The 16668-nt window shown below is 46.0% G+C and overlaps 1 protein-coding gene across 4 annotated transcripts in view; it reads right to left on the minus strand.

The window, feature by feature from the left end:
* Positions 1-465: 465 nt before the first annotated feature.
* The window catches only part of shroom3 (shroom family member 3), a 54169-nt gene continuing 37966 nt past the window's right edge, over positions 466-16668 (minus strand). For 3 of the 4 annotated variants that reach the window (XM_079365205.1, XM_079365207.1, XM_079365208.1), the window contains 17 exons: positions 16343-16627; positions 15254-15683; positions 15008-15129; positions 14688-14834; positions 13251-13726; positions 12665-12859; positions 12248-12446; positions 11184-11478; positions 10356-10432; positions 8740-8831; positions 7009-7678; positions 6659-6914; positions 5809-5954; positions 3922-4021; positions 3575-3740; positions 3334-3455; positions 466-1959 (listed from right to left, as the gene is read on the minus strand). In XM_079365205.1, the coding sequence (XP_079221331.1) occupies positions 1555-1959; positions 3334-3455; positions 3575-3740; positions 3922-4021; positions 5809-5954; positions 6659-6914; positions 7009-7678; positions 8740-8831; positions 10356-10432; positions 11184-11478; positions 12248-12446; positions 12665-12859; positions 13251-13726; positions 14688-14834; positions 15008-15129; positions 15254-15683; positions 16343-16627 (4183 nt within the window). In that variant the 3' untranslated portion in view covers positions 466-1554. The remainder of the gene's footprint in view (positions 1960-3333; positions 3456-3574; positions 3741-3921; positions 4022-5808; positions 5955-6658; positions 6915-7008; positions 7679-8739; positions 8832-10355; positions 10433-11183; positions 11479-12247; positions 12447-12664; positions 12860-13250; positions 13727-14687; positions 14835-15007; positions 15130-15253; positions 15684-16342; positions 16628-16668) is intronic. The other variant, XM_079365206.1, reaches the window with a different exon arrangement.

Consider the following 16668-nt stretch of genomic DNA (forward strand, 5'->3'; position numbering starts at 1 on the left):
TAGAGAGGCACAGTGACAAGTATGGTTATGATTCAGTGTTCATCCAGCTGCAGACAGTAGATAAAAAAGTGCTCCAGGCGTACAGACAGTGAGTATAGTAGTGTTACAGTGAATATTACAAAGCAGCAGAGCCTTCAGGATCTGTGCACCGACAGTGTCCCTCTGAATTTTGGTGTTTGTTAAAAACGAACTGTACATGTGCGAAAGCTGAGCGGGTCTTTTGTCAAAGTCCGCGCTCACTTCATATTGTCGCCGTGAAACAAAAAGGCGTTTAAATGTTTGAGGCTCCTGAAAGCACCGTGAAAGTCGTTTGAAGATCTCTGTGGAAGGTTCATTTTCATGGGACCGTTTTTTTACATAATTTGGGATCCAACAGCTGAAATGTAATCATTCAGGGTGCAAGCAGCTTTTAAGTACGTCCATAATATGTTTGTGTTTTTTTTCCCCCCGCATGCAGGTTCAGAGTGTCCAACAAAACAGTAACATTTCACCAAGACTTAACAATGATGGTATCCGTGCTGGAAATCCTCTCAGCCAAACTTTGACTCAGTAACGACAGGCTGAGAGCTGAGAGCCGAACAAACAATAACCCTTATCCTTTTTAAAATCCTAACTGATGACTTCTCAAAAAGTCCCTTCTCCCCCCCAACCACAGTGTGTGCTGATCGAGACCGAGCTAATCCGACAAACATAGTTTTTTAAATCGTCACACTTCATCGACAGGAGGGATGGAGGTCGGTATGATCTCAAAAGTTCCTCACAGGAGCTTTTAACAGGAGCTTCTTACTGTGATGTTGTAACGCCTGAGCACATCATGGAGACAAAAACGACTTGTAGTGGACGTACTTTGACGCGTCACTTTCCTCCATGGAAGATTTTGTTGCACCTGTTTTCAATGCTGCAGGCTGAAGCTAACCTCGATTAGCAACTACAACACTTTTTGTCCCTATAGGCCACAATGACCCCAAATTATGTAAAAAAATAAAATTAAATAAACCAGGTCAAAGGTTTGATAAAAGATAGATAACTGTTTTATAATCTCGATCAGGACTTTTTAATGTAACCATTGCTTCATAAGTGAAAGCTGAAATGTTATATTAACAGCGTTACCTCCTGCTTTCATCGTCCCTGTTAGACATTATATCGATATTGAAACCAAACATATCAGTTATTATAACAGCGGCAGTAGTGTTAAGATGTGAAATATACAGAACAACACCAAAAAGAAATCTCCTTTGAAGTATTCGACAACGAGTATCTGAACTAAAATACACCTGATGACCCATAAAAATCATGTTAGAGAACAGAGAACGAGTGTTGGCAGAGAGGTTGGCAGTCCACGTGGCGGTGCTAGATGACGTTGAGGCGAACAGACGTGTGACGTAAAGTCAGGCGTAAATAGAAGGAGGCACGTCAAAGGCGCTTCCTCTTCTTCATGTGTGAAGTCTGCATAGTTATCTCAGTGTGATCAAAGCTGGCTTCAGGCCCGCTTTCCTTCATGTGAAACTCTTTATTTTAGGAGCCGTTAGTCTTTTCTGCAGTTTGTCTGTGACATCACAGTGATGTCACGGTGGTGGACCGGACCGAGAGGGCGGGGCCTGAAGCAACAGAAGGCGGGAGAAGTGTCGGAATAGGGGAGGAGCAATTAGCGGGGCTGGAAGACAGGAACGGAAACCCTCTTGACCAGCCGTGAGCCTCCGCCACTTCCTGCGGCAGGCTCTCAACCAATCGCGTGAGCTGGTCCTCCCCCTGCCGTATAAGGTCATCGAGCTGCCGCTGGCGAATCAAGAGGGAGGGTTTGGTGCTCACAAATAGGCGGTAGTCCTGCAGCTGCTGGTCGGTGAGGTAGCCGGACAGGGTGGCTTGGACGACACGCTGTCGTCGGTCCAGGTTCTCCTTCAGCTCCCGGGCGTCTTCGGTCTGGCAGAGGAGGAGGGAGCGCTTGTGATGGAGGGAGTCCTGACGGGGAGGAGACGACAAAATATTATTTTTAGATTATAAACAAGTCGGAAAAGTAAACTCTCTCATAAACATTTTCAATCCAAGAGTGCTCCACTTTTCAGAAAATGTGAGCTCAAACAGGCCGTTTGGAGATTTTCCCTTCATGACATCACAAAGGGCAGTAGCCCCTCCCCCAGGTGGGTGTTTGTTCTGCCCTCTGAGTCTGCCTTCTCACCGTAAACAACAGGACATGGAGCCAGAAAGCAGCGAGTACACCCGAGCCCTTCCAGAGAGGGGGCGTGGCCAGACACAGCTCATTTGCATATTGAAAGCTACAGACACAGAAACAGCCTGTTCTGAGCAGGGCTGAAATAGAGGGGTTTATAGACATGATCAAATACAGGATCAGAGTGGATTTACAACAAGACACTTCACACACATGTTGAAGAGGAGCTCTGACACTGATTTCACCTGAAGAGGAGGAGAAAAGGTGAACTTTAAGTAAAGTCTGTTTCATAGCCAGGTAAATAACCTTCAAAGTATTGAAATCAGACAGAAATGATTAACAGCTTTAAGAAGAACACACTACATGACTTGTGTTGTGATGATCTGATATTCTGACGTCGTCCGTGAGGACAAAGCAGCAGATAAATGTGTGAAAGTTAATGATTGGTCAGTGAGTTCCCTGAAACGTTTCGACACTGTAATTCATTTATCTCGACAGTAAACAGGAACAGACTGACTCTCTCTCTCTCTCTGTGCTCCTTTACGTTGTACGAGTTCAAGGATGAAAAGCTTTCATTCAAGGACACAACGTAATCAAGGACTCTGTAACTGATTGGATCTAAACGGATAGTTGAGGTTATAGTCTATAATCTATATAACACCTAGAAACAAAATACCATCCAACGAGCTGCAGTTGTTAAAGCTACAGGAGATGTAAAAGACAGGTAAAGCAGGGGTATCAGCCCCAGCCAAATCCAGGATATTATTCTAACCACACAAATATAATAAAACACACATTTTAATACAAATTAAACTTTGTAATATTTACATCCCTTTTTGGCATTTGAATCATTTCTAGGCCTCTAAAAGGTTTTAATTATTATTATTTTTTTAATTGGTAGTCCACTGGTGGTCCAATCAGTGAGATGTTTGACTGAGATGATGACGCTCTCTTCCTCTGTGATCATGAAGGAAACCTGCTGTGTTGAAGCTTCTCTGACAACAACGCAGCAGAACAGTATGTCCTCCTTCTAACTTTACATTCTGCTCCTGAACGCTCTGGATTAGTTTGGACCAGAGAAGGTGTTGAGGCACTCCCTTTGGTTTGCCAGCTGAAGAGGAAACAGACAGGTTAAGTATGAGACAGGTAGACCCTGTGTGTCTCACCCTCTCCTCGGCTGCTCCCTCCTGCGTCAGCTCCTCTCTCTCCAGAGCGAGCAGCGAGCGGTTGATTCTTGAGAGCCGGCTGCACAGAGACAGCAGCAGGTTCACAATCTTCTCCAGATCTCCTGCACAAATAAACAAAACACAACAACAGCGTCTCAGATTCAGGCGCATCAGCAAAGCATGATGGGATCTGCGACTTCGTTTGAAAATATCAATGAAGTCGTCTTTGTTTTTGTCGTACCGATGAACATGCTGTACTTGTCCCTCTCGTTGGGTTTGAGGCGTTCCTGCACCAGCGTCTCCATGCTCGCTCCCAGCGCCTGCTGTCGTCTCTGCTCCTCGCTCAGCGCCTCCTTCTCCCGCCGCAGAGCCGCAACGCTGCTCCTCAGAGCCTCGCACAGCTCCACCTGCAGAGACGTATTCATGGGTTTTACCTGCACAACTGATGGGAGGTTTCATGTAACATCAAAGATCTACATAAAGGTATTTTTTTAAAATATGTTTCTGTTAGTTTTTTGTTTGTCTGTTTCCTCCTGTCATTTTCATTCATATAGCACAAAGAGTTTCAAATCAAATCTTTCCGTTTACCTTCCTGGTGTTGAGGTTTTCCTCTTCCTCGCCCAGCTCGCTCTTCTTCCCCTGATCCGCCGCTGCACTCTGAGCAGGATCACAGACGCCATCTTGGATTCTGGAAAGTTAAGAAGCCAATAACAATGAGAAGTGTTGGATTAAATAGAAAACAACGCTGCTGCATTTTGTTTTTTTGCCTTTGTTCACATTTTAGTGATTAAGTGATTGAACATTTTTATCCACAATACATTAGAAACTAATGAAGAGTTTCCAACCATTAACATTTGTAATTTTCTATCAATCGATGAACAACAACTTACAAACAAGAACAAAAAAACATTGATTAGGGAAGAGGCTTTTTCTTAGGAAATGTAATTGCAGAGATACTGTAGTATCAACTGTGGCCACTAGGTGTCAGTGTCTGTGTAGCTTTATATGCAGCAGGAGGTCTCTTGTCTATTCAAACAGGTCAGATGTGGGTCAGGTTCGTCACTGCGTTTGGAAACTCTCACACAGGTTGATCTGGTCTCACCTGGGGCCGACGATGCTTCAAACTGTCAGACTCGCTCGTCTGGTTTCAACCTCAAGTTATTCAAACAGATCTGCAGCTGTGTTCACTGACGACTGTTTTACCTTTCATGAAGAAAGAACAGGCAGCAGCCATGGAGGTGGACACTTACGCCTGTTCTTCTACACGATAAAGCCACCAAAATAAATATTATGGTTCACCATCTCACTGTCAGACGTTACTCCTCGATCGACTCAGGAGAAAACCAGCAGAGACTTAAACCCTTTACCCGCCATCCAGACTGCACATGGAGGCAGCAAAACAACGATTAGCTGGAGGTCACATCTCCCTTGAACTCGAGATAAAGGATGCTGCTGACTCTGTGTGTTTGCTTTCTTTTCAGCGCTGAAGCATTCCTTTCCTGAACATCACGTTCGCCATCGAATCCAAACACACTGAAGACGCCGCTGACGTTAAAGACCACGCCACGCCGAGACCGCGGAGGACAGAGTCAGCAGCTGATAGGAGGAGGAAGCTGTCAGCAAACACAGCAAGAGTGACAAACGCTGGTCTACAGGAAGTCCTCGTCCTCGTCCCCCCCCCCCCCTCTTAATGTTCCTGTTATCTTTCTGCTACATTAACTCAAGCTCTTCGGTTTTGGTCAAACATTCAACATGTAGGTCTTCATCGTCGTCTTACATTAAGCACTTTAAGGACATTACCGGTGAACATCCTCCGGCTTGAAACAACAACATCAGACTGATTATTCCAATGTTGACAAAAAGCTCTACATTTTTCAGTTTTAACCCCACGTCGTTGTACGTCATGCGACGACAGAGGTGAGTAGCTCAGTACGAAGAAATCACCAGAGATTTCCCTCAACTTTGGAAAATTCGGGTACGGTTAAATCCGGAGTGAACTGTGTTGCTGCGGTCTTCTTCCCTCTTTAGGTCTGCTCGCTTCCCAGTTGGCTTTCCTTCTCTTCCCAGACTATCCACGGACTCGACAGTCCTGAAGGTTCCTCTAACACGACAGGAGTTTCAATCGTACAATATGATGGGAAATTGTTCAGCCCTTCGTTCTCACCAGATCACTGTCACACCGCGGGAAGATAATCTGGAGAACCATGAAAGAATCAGGACTTTTCTTAGGATTGTGGGAAGGAGGGAATCGGTGTGTTGTAGTGTGTACCCAGCTTTAGTTTTTCCATATTTAAGGGAAAAGTCCAAATGGGACCCAAATGGGTTTAACTGGGTTTCAATGTGGGACCCAGCTGGGTTACTGAACCTGTATAAAGGCATCAGGATGGACTGCATTACTGGAGATTTGTGTCTCAATGGTTTGCCATGTCTACAGATCAGCCACACATTTTAAAGCCCGCATGGCATCATAGTCACCTGTCATCCAGTCGGCTACTGCCTCTGCGTTGCCATGGAGATTTGCCAAGCACTCTGCTGTTTGGGAAGATGTCCTCCATGAGGTCTACAGTGGATTTACCTCCCCATGTGTCCAGGAGGGGCGACAGAGAGGGATCCTGTAACACCTGGATGAAAGGAAAAGACAGTGGAGGTCCAAGAGAGGGGGTGACACGCAGATTAAAGCATATTTTAAAAAATAAAAGACAACGGACAAGATCATTGAAGTTGGAGAATAGTAAGATGACAAAAGACAAGAGTGTGAAAAAAAAAAAAAAAAAAAAAAGGGTTCTGTTTTTGTTCTGTCTGTTTAACCCTTTATAGGGCAAGTGACTATTTTTGGTCATTTCCACAAACGTTACACATGGCCAGCCTTCTGCACCTCAGCAAGGTCGAGGAGCATGTGATCCTCCCTCAGCCAATCAGAAGAGATCATCCTACGTCACGGATCCTGCTACTGTGGCATTTGAACCAAATATGGTAACTTTGTCAATGTTTATTAAAATTTTTTGGAAAATGTTTTTAACAGAAATAAAGTTCTGTCATGTCCCTGAAAAACACTATGAGGGTGATTTTTTGAATTTCAAAGTATTTCAATGTGCAGTGCCCTGTAAAGGGTTAAACTCCAATTAGCATCTTAAGAAGTGACATTTTAGTTCAGAGAAAAGAGAAGTGAATAAAGTTTATTGGTCCATTACGTCCGACATCAGTAGATTCATTCTGTATGAACCCTTTTTTTTCTGGCATACGTGACTTGATTGGTCGATACTACTCAGACTAAAGACATAGACTGGAACAGAAGTAGACACTGAGTGTTTATTAGAGTACGCACCAGCGGTCGGGCGAGCTCCTCCACTCGCAGCTCCTCTGCTGTCTTTTCCCTCTTAGGTAGCGGCTGATACTCGAGACCGAAGCTGTCCTCGGCTGGAGCGTGAGCGCTGATGGAGTTGGCGGTGGTGGGCTTGGGAGTGGGACCGTGGCTGAGCACGGGTGGAGGACAGACAGAGGAGGAAGGGGACGTTGGTGGGGAGCGGAGGCTTGAGTTTCTGTTGGGAATGATGGAGTTGTTTAAAACCTCGAAGGTCGGTCTGGATACAAGGGAGAGGGAAGAAAAGGAGTTAAAGCAGATAAACAAAAACATTTCCGCGATGAAGTGATGTGTTTAAATTTGGTTTGACGGACCTTTCCAGAGGCAGGTGTCCAGCTTCTTGCTCCATCTCAACAGGCGGCGGTGGAGGCGGGAAGTCCTCCTCCGCGTTCGTCTCATTGACCGGCAGATGAGATAACGGAAGAGTCGGATTTTGGAGGAAAACGTCATCATACTCCTGAGACAAGCCTGTCTTAAGTGGGGGATGATAGTCAACGGGGCTATTAAGGTTCGACTCAGAGATCCGGAGTGAGGACAGGCGATGTTGGGAGAACGGAGGAGGAGACGGCGTGCTCTCCCTCACGTTTGGTCGGCCTGAAAGCGCCACAGAGGAAACGCTCTCCCCTCCTCTCATTCCCAAACTGAACGCTCTTTCTCTGTACACGTCCTTTTCTGCGTCTTCTAAAGTGCTGGAGTCACCCAAACTGTGTCTCGTCTGTCTGTCCGTCTCCCGGGTGTTGTCAGCGTCACCCGTGCTGGTTAGCGGCAGGCCGGGGAAGGTGATGGCGTCTAGATTGGCCTGGCTCAGCCTCTCGTTAGCACGCCACTCAGTGCTGCCTTCATCCTCAAGCCCGGCTGGAGAGAAGGGACAGGGCAAGCCGACAGACGCCGCCAGGGTGGACGTGCTGTTGGCCCGTTGTCGCTCGCTGTTTCTCTGCCGCTCTCTCCGAGAGACGGGAGTGTATGAGGAGCCGAGCTCCAGAGCTAGAACAGAAGTGTAGAGAAGACGTGTGAAGACGAAGTTATGTTTGTGATAATTGTTGGACTTTTGGGGAACACTACACCGGACAAAGGTGTTGTCTTAAGTCTGTTGAGAATAATGTCGAGGCAGCTTTACTTGACAGGTGCTTCGGCCTCTAATTCTCCCACCAGCGTTTGCTCGCATGGCGTCAACAGTGTAAAGTGGAAGTAAAAATACGATTCATTTCCTCTGTAGCGAACTGGCTCTTATGTCATACTGTCAGAACCACCCGAGCTAGACTCAAGGGTTTATGCTCCTGCAGAAGACAGAAAAGAACTACGCTACCCACAATCCTACAGTGTCACAGACTCGTCTCTGATTGGTGGAGCTTTGCGTTCAACACACTGTACAAACATCAATATGTTATAACATGATTACAACAATAAAAAGGAACGTTAAAAGACGGTCCATGAACGTTAAGAAAACGATTGTTTTTTGGGCATCTTCAGAATCGCAATGGATTATGGGATGTGTAGTTTTTTCACTCCCAGGAAATAATATGTACCCAGTTTTGTAGCTTTGCCCTTTTTTTCCTCCTTTTCTTTGCACTGAATCAAATGTTTTTATATTCACCATAATAAAGTAAGAAGTCTCTGTTGGGCTCTATTGGAAGTTCACTGAATCAGATTTAATATATTATGTAAAAAAAACTTAAATGGGAAAGAAATATATACGTAGTCTCAGTGATGTCTCCTGTTGGTTTCTGGAGAGGCGCAGTGAAGCCGAATGATAGCGGGCGCCATAATGGAGTTTTTTTTAACTGGGTGTGAGGCGGTAAACATTAATATTTATATATATTTACAGTATCTATTACTGCTGTAAAAATATACATTTTGATATGTGACATAGTGGATTGCGGTCAGCCTCAAGTGGACACTCCAGGAACGGCAGGTTTTTGCACTTCCTCAAGCAACGTTCCTCATTTTTTAAAAAACTATATTGCACATTTTCCTTTCCCTTTCTCTCGCACGGATGTGGTTGTAAGAGGTGAAAAGATTATTATTTTTTTTTTTATCAGTCTCACCTCCTGAAGGCCCCGCAGCCTGGACGGTGATCAGGCTGTCGTGTGACTGTTGAGGAGACACGGGGCTCTCTGATGTGTGAATGTCTGCAGGTCTGAGAAGAAGAAAAAAAAAAAAAACAGGTCAAGAAGGAATAAAAGGCCAAAATATTATTCAACGTTTTATAACGTCAAGTTCAAGCTCGACTGTGTCTGAGAGAAACTCCATAAGAAAAACAGAGTGAGGAACAGCGACAGGAAAGTTAAATAGTTGTTGTCTTGGTGGATTATTGAGTCGATCACAATGATGGACCAGGACACAAAGAATCCAGGATAATCCTTTTCACTTATTTCTCAGTGCTGGATTACAACTCTTACCAGAGGACTGGGGTACGACTTCTTAAAGTTATAAAATCAAACTATTCACCTGAATAGCTTCAAAAAATAAATCAAGCTTGAGAAGCTCAGCCTCAACATCTACACGTTATTTTGTGCAGACTTCCCATCTTTTCTGTCTACAAATGATAAATGTTGGGTGAGTGACTGAAATGTAAAGAGCTGTGAAGAGCAGTGCGTGGTGCGTTCATGTTCCTGGTTATTTCCAGACTCCAGTGAGCTCGAGACAAACATGCACTTAAAATTCTTGCAGTGAAAGAAAACATTTTTAAGAGTTTATGATTAATAAATCCTCACGGCCCGGAGTTTATTTCTCTGTCACTGCGCCAGACATTTTTCTCCTCCCTCCGTTGACTCCTCTCCTCACACTCCTCCTCACGCTGACCTCATGTGAACTCTTTCTCCCTGCTGCTCCACCTTTATTTCTGTCTCACCAGTCATCTGATCCCTTGGTTTCCTTTCCTTTCTACCTCCTCTCCTTCACCTCAGATTCTCCTTTTACCTGTCCTCAGCTGCCTCGCTCCACTATTTTTCACTCGACTCAGATGTCTTCCCTCCCCTCGTCTCTGTCGTCACCCTGAGCTTCCACTTCGTCTTTGAAACTTTATCCTCCTCCTTCTTCAACCTTTTCTCACTCCCGCTTTCCAGCCCTCCTTCGTTTGTTATTGTCTTTATTAGCCCCTCCCCTTATTTCGTCTTTTCCAGGTATTCCCTCCTTCCTTCCTTCGACTCCTTTTCTCCGTAATGCCCTCTCCCTCCTTTAACCTTGTCCTTTTCGTTCTCCTCACTTTCTCATCTGTTATCTCAGCTTCTCATTTCTCCTCCATTTTCATAAGTTTTTCCTCCTTCCCACATCGATCGATTTTTCCTCCTATGTTTCATCCCTGTCCATCCCTCTCCTTGTCTCCCTCTCTTCATCGTCTGGAGCGGGGGCTCGTCGACTCTTAAGGGCGACAGCTGGTTTTAAAATAGCAAAGCTTGCTGACATCCTCTTACTGAACACAGCTCAAGTACAAGCACAAATATGATCTGAATATGATGCTTCGGTTCTCTGACAGTAAACAAACCGATCACCCGACAAAAAACATCTGTGCCGAAAGGATGGATGCGAGACATAACCGCCTCTCAGCCGCTTTCTGTGTTGTTGCAGTTTTCCACTTTAAACCGTTTTTTTGGGGGGGGTTTCCCACAAACAAAGACGCCCTGAGTAAGATGGCAGGGAGGGACGGACAGATGGGACTCACCTGTCTGCAGCCAGAGAGCGGCGCCTGTCTTCCGAGATGAAGACACCGAACATACGGATGTCACCTGGAGGAAGCTCCTGAAACACGCAGACACAGTTAGGTCAGCTTCCTCCTCCTCCAAACACAACCAACAATCAAAGTCTGAACATTTTGAATCCTGCCAAATGTTGAAATGATGCATCATCGTTGTATAGTTGGGAGCAGGTGGACAGTTTGTCCATCTGAACTCTAATGATGTTTACGTGACTCCGATCACTGAAGGAGATTTGACTGCATTCCTTAAAGAACTCCATCCATGTGTGTATGATGTATGTATATGTGTGTGTGTGTTATCTTTGCTATCATCCATATCGGACAGCGCCCAGCCACCGTCCCCGGCTCTCTGGCACCTCACAGGAAACCGAGGATTCTGGGTATTTCCTGTGTGACTCAGGGCTCAAACGTCCCTTCATTAAAATGTTGCAGGCTCAGTGGTGACGCAGAGGCGAGCGCTGATGTTGTTTAATGGACAAATGTCTTTTACAGAGAATAAAGCAATGAGGACGTAAGTCACACGTTCAGCTGCTTTGGAGACGCCGGCCTCAGATCCAGCGTCTAAGTCCAAATAAATTATAAAATAATTGTTATTCTGGCGTCCAACTCAGCAACAAGCTTCTCAATTCCACACTTTTCCCTCTTCTATGTTTCTTTTGAAGCACGGCTTGTCAACAGTATTTGGTCTGTAAGTCTTTTATCCATGAGGCCCCAGGTGTCTTTCCCCTCAGAGTCAACCTGAGAAAGACCTGCTGATTGTTTAGTGAGTCATGAAAATCACAAGTGAAGAGTTACCTGGTCCAGACTCTCCACCATGGGGGTGGAGCGGGACCTGTAGTGCTGAGGAGACGTCAGCTTCTCCTCCGTTCTCTCCAAGAGATCCTCTGCAGAAGCCGACTTTGCCGAGCCCCGAGCTGAGCCGGCTCTCTGCAGAGCGCCGTTCAGTTTACTGGACAGTCCCAGGCTGAGCTGGGGCCCTGCGCTCTGCTGCTGGCTGAGGTCTCCGAGGGAGGACTGGCTCTGTCTGCTGAGCCCTGCTTCTGGACTCAGGTCCTGGAGGCTCTGGGCCTGGAGCTGAGCAGGGGAGCCACTGAGAGGAGAGACATGGAAAACATAATAAAGACATAGCACACAAAGCTACAAATACTGAGTTAGTGATAAGAGAAAAGCTGAAACTACTGGAGTCCAAAATCATGAGAGTTCATGATCTGGGGACAAAGAATGTCCTAATTAATGACCAACAAGGCTAAAATTAAACCAACACTGCCAGCAGGAATATAAAACCCATCCGTAGGCCGGTTTCACAAACAAACTCAATGAAAGCTAAAAGTCTCAACTGTGTTGGAAAAAAGACATGATCAGTCATCATCAGTCCTAACAGCACTGAGAGCATCTTCGCCTCCTGACGCTGCATCAGAAGTGGTTGATCAAACATCTGTCACAAAAATAGTGTTTGGCTTGTTGGACTTTTTTTTTACTTTAAAAAGTATCAGCTTCACTTTGTTTCATATTTATACCTATTTTATTTTAATAATTGACTTGTATCTATGATATCTACTTCTCGTTGGATATTGGAAAGATTTTGAAATAGAACACAGATAATAGCTTTTTAATGATAAATGGTCCCATTTAAACCGTTGTAGATGTATCAAAAGTTGCTATGTTGTGAAGTTACTCCCAGGAATAGATGGTGTAAGTTGCCTCACTGTGTGGCCATGTGGGTGATGTTACAGACACAGAAACGTCAGCATGTGCAGATTGGGATTATCCAATGTGTAACTCAAAGGATTCGTCATTTTTAGTTTCACTTCTGTTCCAAACAAAGCATTTGACTGATCAGACATTTGATGTTGGATTACCCTGATTGTGGGTGCGCCGGAGGCCTCGGGGAGGTCACCCTGCCTGGGTAGAAAAAGTTGGACTGGAAACTACGCAGGTCTGCTCCTGGAGGGAGGCTGGAGCAGAGACTCCTCCCCTCAGAGGAGAAGCTGGACTCCTGGAGGGAGAGCAGGCTGGAGGCGGAGGAGAGGCTGAGGGTGTCTGAGTGAAGGGAAGAGGCTGGAAAAAAAGGAAACGAGAAGATAAGAGAGTCAGTCTGTCATCGATAAACCATCAATCTTTCATCTTTCTTTCTTCCTTCCCCCAAGGTTCAAGGTTCAAGGTTCAAGGTTCAAGGTTCTTTATTTGTCAATTCCAAAATATGTCAGACATACAGTGAAATCGAAATTACGTTTCCCCCCTCCCCACGGTGCAATGTAGATAAAAAAGGTAAATACCTGTGTGGTTGGAGTTTTCAGGCTGTAGAAAAGCACTGCGGGGCCTCTGTCCGCTTCTCTGTCCTCCGTCGTCTCTTTTTACACCTCTCTTTCTCTGTACGTACTCAGCCAGAGCATCTTGTTGAAGTTGACGTAAGTCGGTTCGTAAAGAAGCATTTTTCTCAAACATCTTCCTCCGATCTGCCACGCTGGTCTCTGAAAAAGCCAAGCCAGGGTGAGTAACAAACACACAGATACCCATTGGCCACAATCGGTGACAAAAATTCCTATCAAGTAAATTCACCTTTCATTGAACAACCGTTTTTCTTTATGCTTTTAAAGGGACTTTAGCTTAATCCACGTTTAAAAATACTTCTATTTGGTGGCGCCGATAGCGCAGCGGCAGCGCGCGCACCATGTTGCAAGGCTTTGCTCCTCGCGCGGGCGGCCCGGGTTCGCATCCGGCCTGTGGCCACTTTCCCGCATGTCTCTCCCCACTCTCTCCCTGTTTCCGACTCTATCCACTTTCCTCCCCTATCAATAAAGGCATAAAGGCCAAAAATAAACCTTTAAAAAAAATAAAAATAAAATAAATACTTCTATTTACCTCCTCCACGCCTGAAGAGGGCAACAGTCTCCGTGTCTGACACCCCAACCTCGTTCATGTTCTCTGGCTCTGAGTATGATCGCTTCTTCTGGTCTGCTGCGAGGCGCCTCCGGCCACAAATCCGCAGCACAGCAGGGGGTCCAACGGGTGGGACACTTGGCAGGGCCGGGGGGCTTGCACCACGGACCTCGGGGCTGACCACATGTCGCTCCTTGGGGATGTGGGGGGAGGTGACAGGTGGTGGGGACTGGGATGGGATGATTACACCCTGTGGTTTCGGCATGGTTTTTGGGCCTTTTTTCTCGGGAGAGTGGTACTTGGTCGGGACGTGTGAAGGTTGATGACTGCTTGGGGAGGAAACAGGAGGGGAAGCTGAAGGAGGTTGAGGGCTGCTGGAGGAGCTTAGGTCTCTCCGTCTGAAAGAGGTGGACCCCAGGACCTTAGACTGGGCATCTTTCACGGAGTCCCTGTAAGATCTGATAAGAGACAGATTTTTAAAATGAGAGTGGCTGAAAGAGAAGTTTTACTTTTTTAAACATGGATAGTTTTACAAGTTTTTGGGGACTTTAACAAACAAAAGGACTCTGCCCTTGCTGTAAATGTCTATCCTGTTGGAGGACTTTGACGTCAGAGAAAGACTGATCTATTTAAGGCCTCTGACCTGTGACTCGTTGGAGCACTCGTACCAGAAAAGAGGTCCTATTATCTGAAGACTCTCACCTGTGGAAAGAGTGTCACCATTGGAAAGACCTGCTCTGATCTTGATTGACCTCTCCAAGGACTCAGACTTTGGATAGAGGAGTCTGGCCTGTTAAAGGACCTTAACAGGACCTAGTCAGTGGTCAGGGGAAGACGCCTGACCTCTAGAAAGACTCTGACCTAGTGACAATCACTTGTTGATATACTTTGCTCTGGACAAGAAATCTGACCTCAGAAGGACCCTGAACTCTTGAAGGACTCTGAACTCTTGAAAGACTCTGAACTCTTGAAGGACTCTGAACTCTTGAAGGACTCTGAACTCTTGAAGGACTATGAACTCTTGAAGGACTCTGAACTCTTGAAGGACTATGAACTCTTGAAGGACTCTGAACTCTTGCAGGACTATGAACTCTTGCAGGATTATGAACTCTTGAAGGACTCTGAACTCTTGAAGGACTCTGAACTCTTGAAGGACTCTGAACTCTTGAAGGACTCTGAACTCCTGCAGGACTATGAACTCTTGAAGGACTCTGAACTCCTGCAGGACTATGAACTCTTGAAGGACTCTGAACTCCTGCAGGACTATGAACTCTTGAAGGACTCTGAACTCCTGCAGGACTATGAACTCTTGAAGGACTCTGAACTCTTGAAGGACTCTGAACTCTTGCAGGACTCCAACCTGTAGGACTACGACCTCTTTAAAGATTGAAGGGTTCATCATTGATTTAGGACTGTTACCTGTTGGGGGAAGCGTCCTGCATTGGGCCAAGCTGATTTATTTCTTGTCTCCAGGGGAAGTCTCTGCTGCTGTTTCCATCTCTGGATTCATTAAGTTGAAAGGTGCTTCGGCTCCTCTGGAGGGCTGACTTGGGATCTGCTGGAGTGCTGAAAACCACATACAAGTTGCAACTTTTAAGACCAGATGACGTGACTCATTTTCCATAAGATGTTTTTTCACAAGAACTCCAACATCGTGAAGCAACATCTGTGGCACTGCTAAAAAAGAAAACCTCTTCTTTTGCATTCCTAGGTTTATCAATAAGCCCAAACCTTCCTACCTGTGTTTCACTTGTTCGTTGCTGCCTCCTCTGTAGCTCATTGTCCTGTGAGCTTTGCTACCACTCGTGCTTCTCTCGAGCATATTTCTGAGATCATCTGCTCCACAGGTGCTGTTGCGACCCTTAACAGTCAAGGAATCAAAAAAAAGAAAACAAACAGCATTAAGGCACAATGGCAACCAAACTATTCCTTGTCATTACTTGCTTTGAAACCTGTCTTGGTCTCAGTATGATGTATGGAGTTACCCTCAGTGGACTGGCTCGGTGTTGGGTGGTGGTGCTTTGACTGCGCTGCTTTCCAGCACGTTCCCGACACTCAAAGCGGCTGACTTTCTCCAGCACTGAAAGACTCCGAGCTGGTCCCTGGTTTTCATCAGCAAAGTTACTGTTGCCATGGCTGCTGGCGGAGAAAACACTGTCGGGGCTGGTGCATCGTTGGACTTCAGCAAGGGCGATCTCCAGACGGGTCAGCGGGTGTTCTCCGTCTTTCTCCTGCTCCCAGTGATGGTACTCCAGAGCCGCTGAGTCACTGATGTGACGGAAGGAAGGCTGGGAAGTAGGGCTCGATGGAGCCTGCAGCTGAGGCTGAACAGGTAAGTGAGTAGGTGGCACCTGTCCCTGAGCAAGTTTGGGTGATGCTAACGGCTCTGAAGGAGAGCTGGTCTGGTCCATTGATCTAAAGTAAGGGATGGAAGGGGGAAAAAAAGACAACATCAAGAACAATCCCTGGCTTCCAAGTTGTAGAGCCACCCAACCAGTCAACGTCTCAAAGCTGCTTTTAAAGACTGAAAGGTGTCAACAGGCCAATAACAAAGGAATCTGTTGTTGCGGATGTGTCTGTTGCTGTAAAATGCAACACAATGATAATGTCCAATGCACATGCTCTCCACATGTCTCAAGCTTTATGGGCTATCAGTTACCGGACAAGGTATTTTTCAGTACTTCCCCCAACTGCAACCATGCAGGGTCAAAATGGAAAAGAGAACTGAGTCCCGAAAAGGTTCCATGCGGGCCCGACCGGTACATGGATTGGTCCATAGGTGCCAAAAAAAGGGCCCTTGGTATAATGGACCCAATGTTGGACTCATCCAATAATCATGTTTACATGTTATACCCCTCTCTAGTTCACAAACCCATTTAAAAGTTCACTTTAAAGCCATGCATGTGTGGTGTTACAACTCTACGTACAAGAAGTAGGCATGCTCAGATCCAGTTCGTCCTGGAACAATGTGAATGCAGGCCAGTGGAGCATCCCAGCCGAGTGAGTGTGCGCCAAAAGAAGAAGACAAACTCGAACAGACACTTAAGCAAACCTTTCATCCCTGCATACTGTACCTGCGCCTGTCTCCCTTGGACTGAACAGATGTTGAAGGTTCCCTCCAGTCTTGTGAGGATGAGGTTCTGATTTCTTGTTGGCTGGTCTGGATGTTGGGAATATGGAAATCCTGGTTGGATTGCTGCAACACTTGGCTCGGGGTCGCCTGGCTTGTATGAATGTAGAACTCTTGGACGCTCTGACTGTTTTGGGGTCTTTTGGTCCCTGTTTGGCCATTCGATCCTCCTCCAGCAGTTTTCAGGTTGGATTTATTGTATTCAAAGTAAGACTCTTCCTTTTCAGGCCTGAGGAAGACGTTTATAAACAAGGCACATTTTTGGTTTTA

This window comes from Symphodus melops (assembly GCF_947650265.1).
Source record: "Symphodus melops genome assembly, chromosome: 16".
Taxonomy (NCBI): domain Eukaryota; kingdom Metazoa; phylum Chordata; class Actinopteri; order Labriformes; family Labridae; genus Symphodus; species Symphodus melops.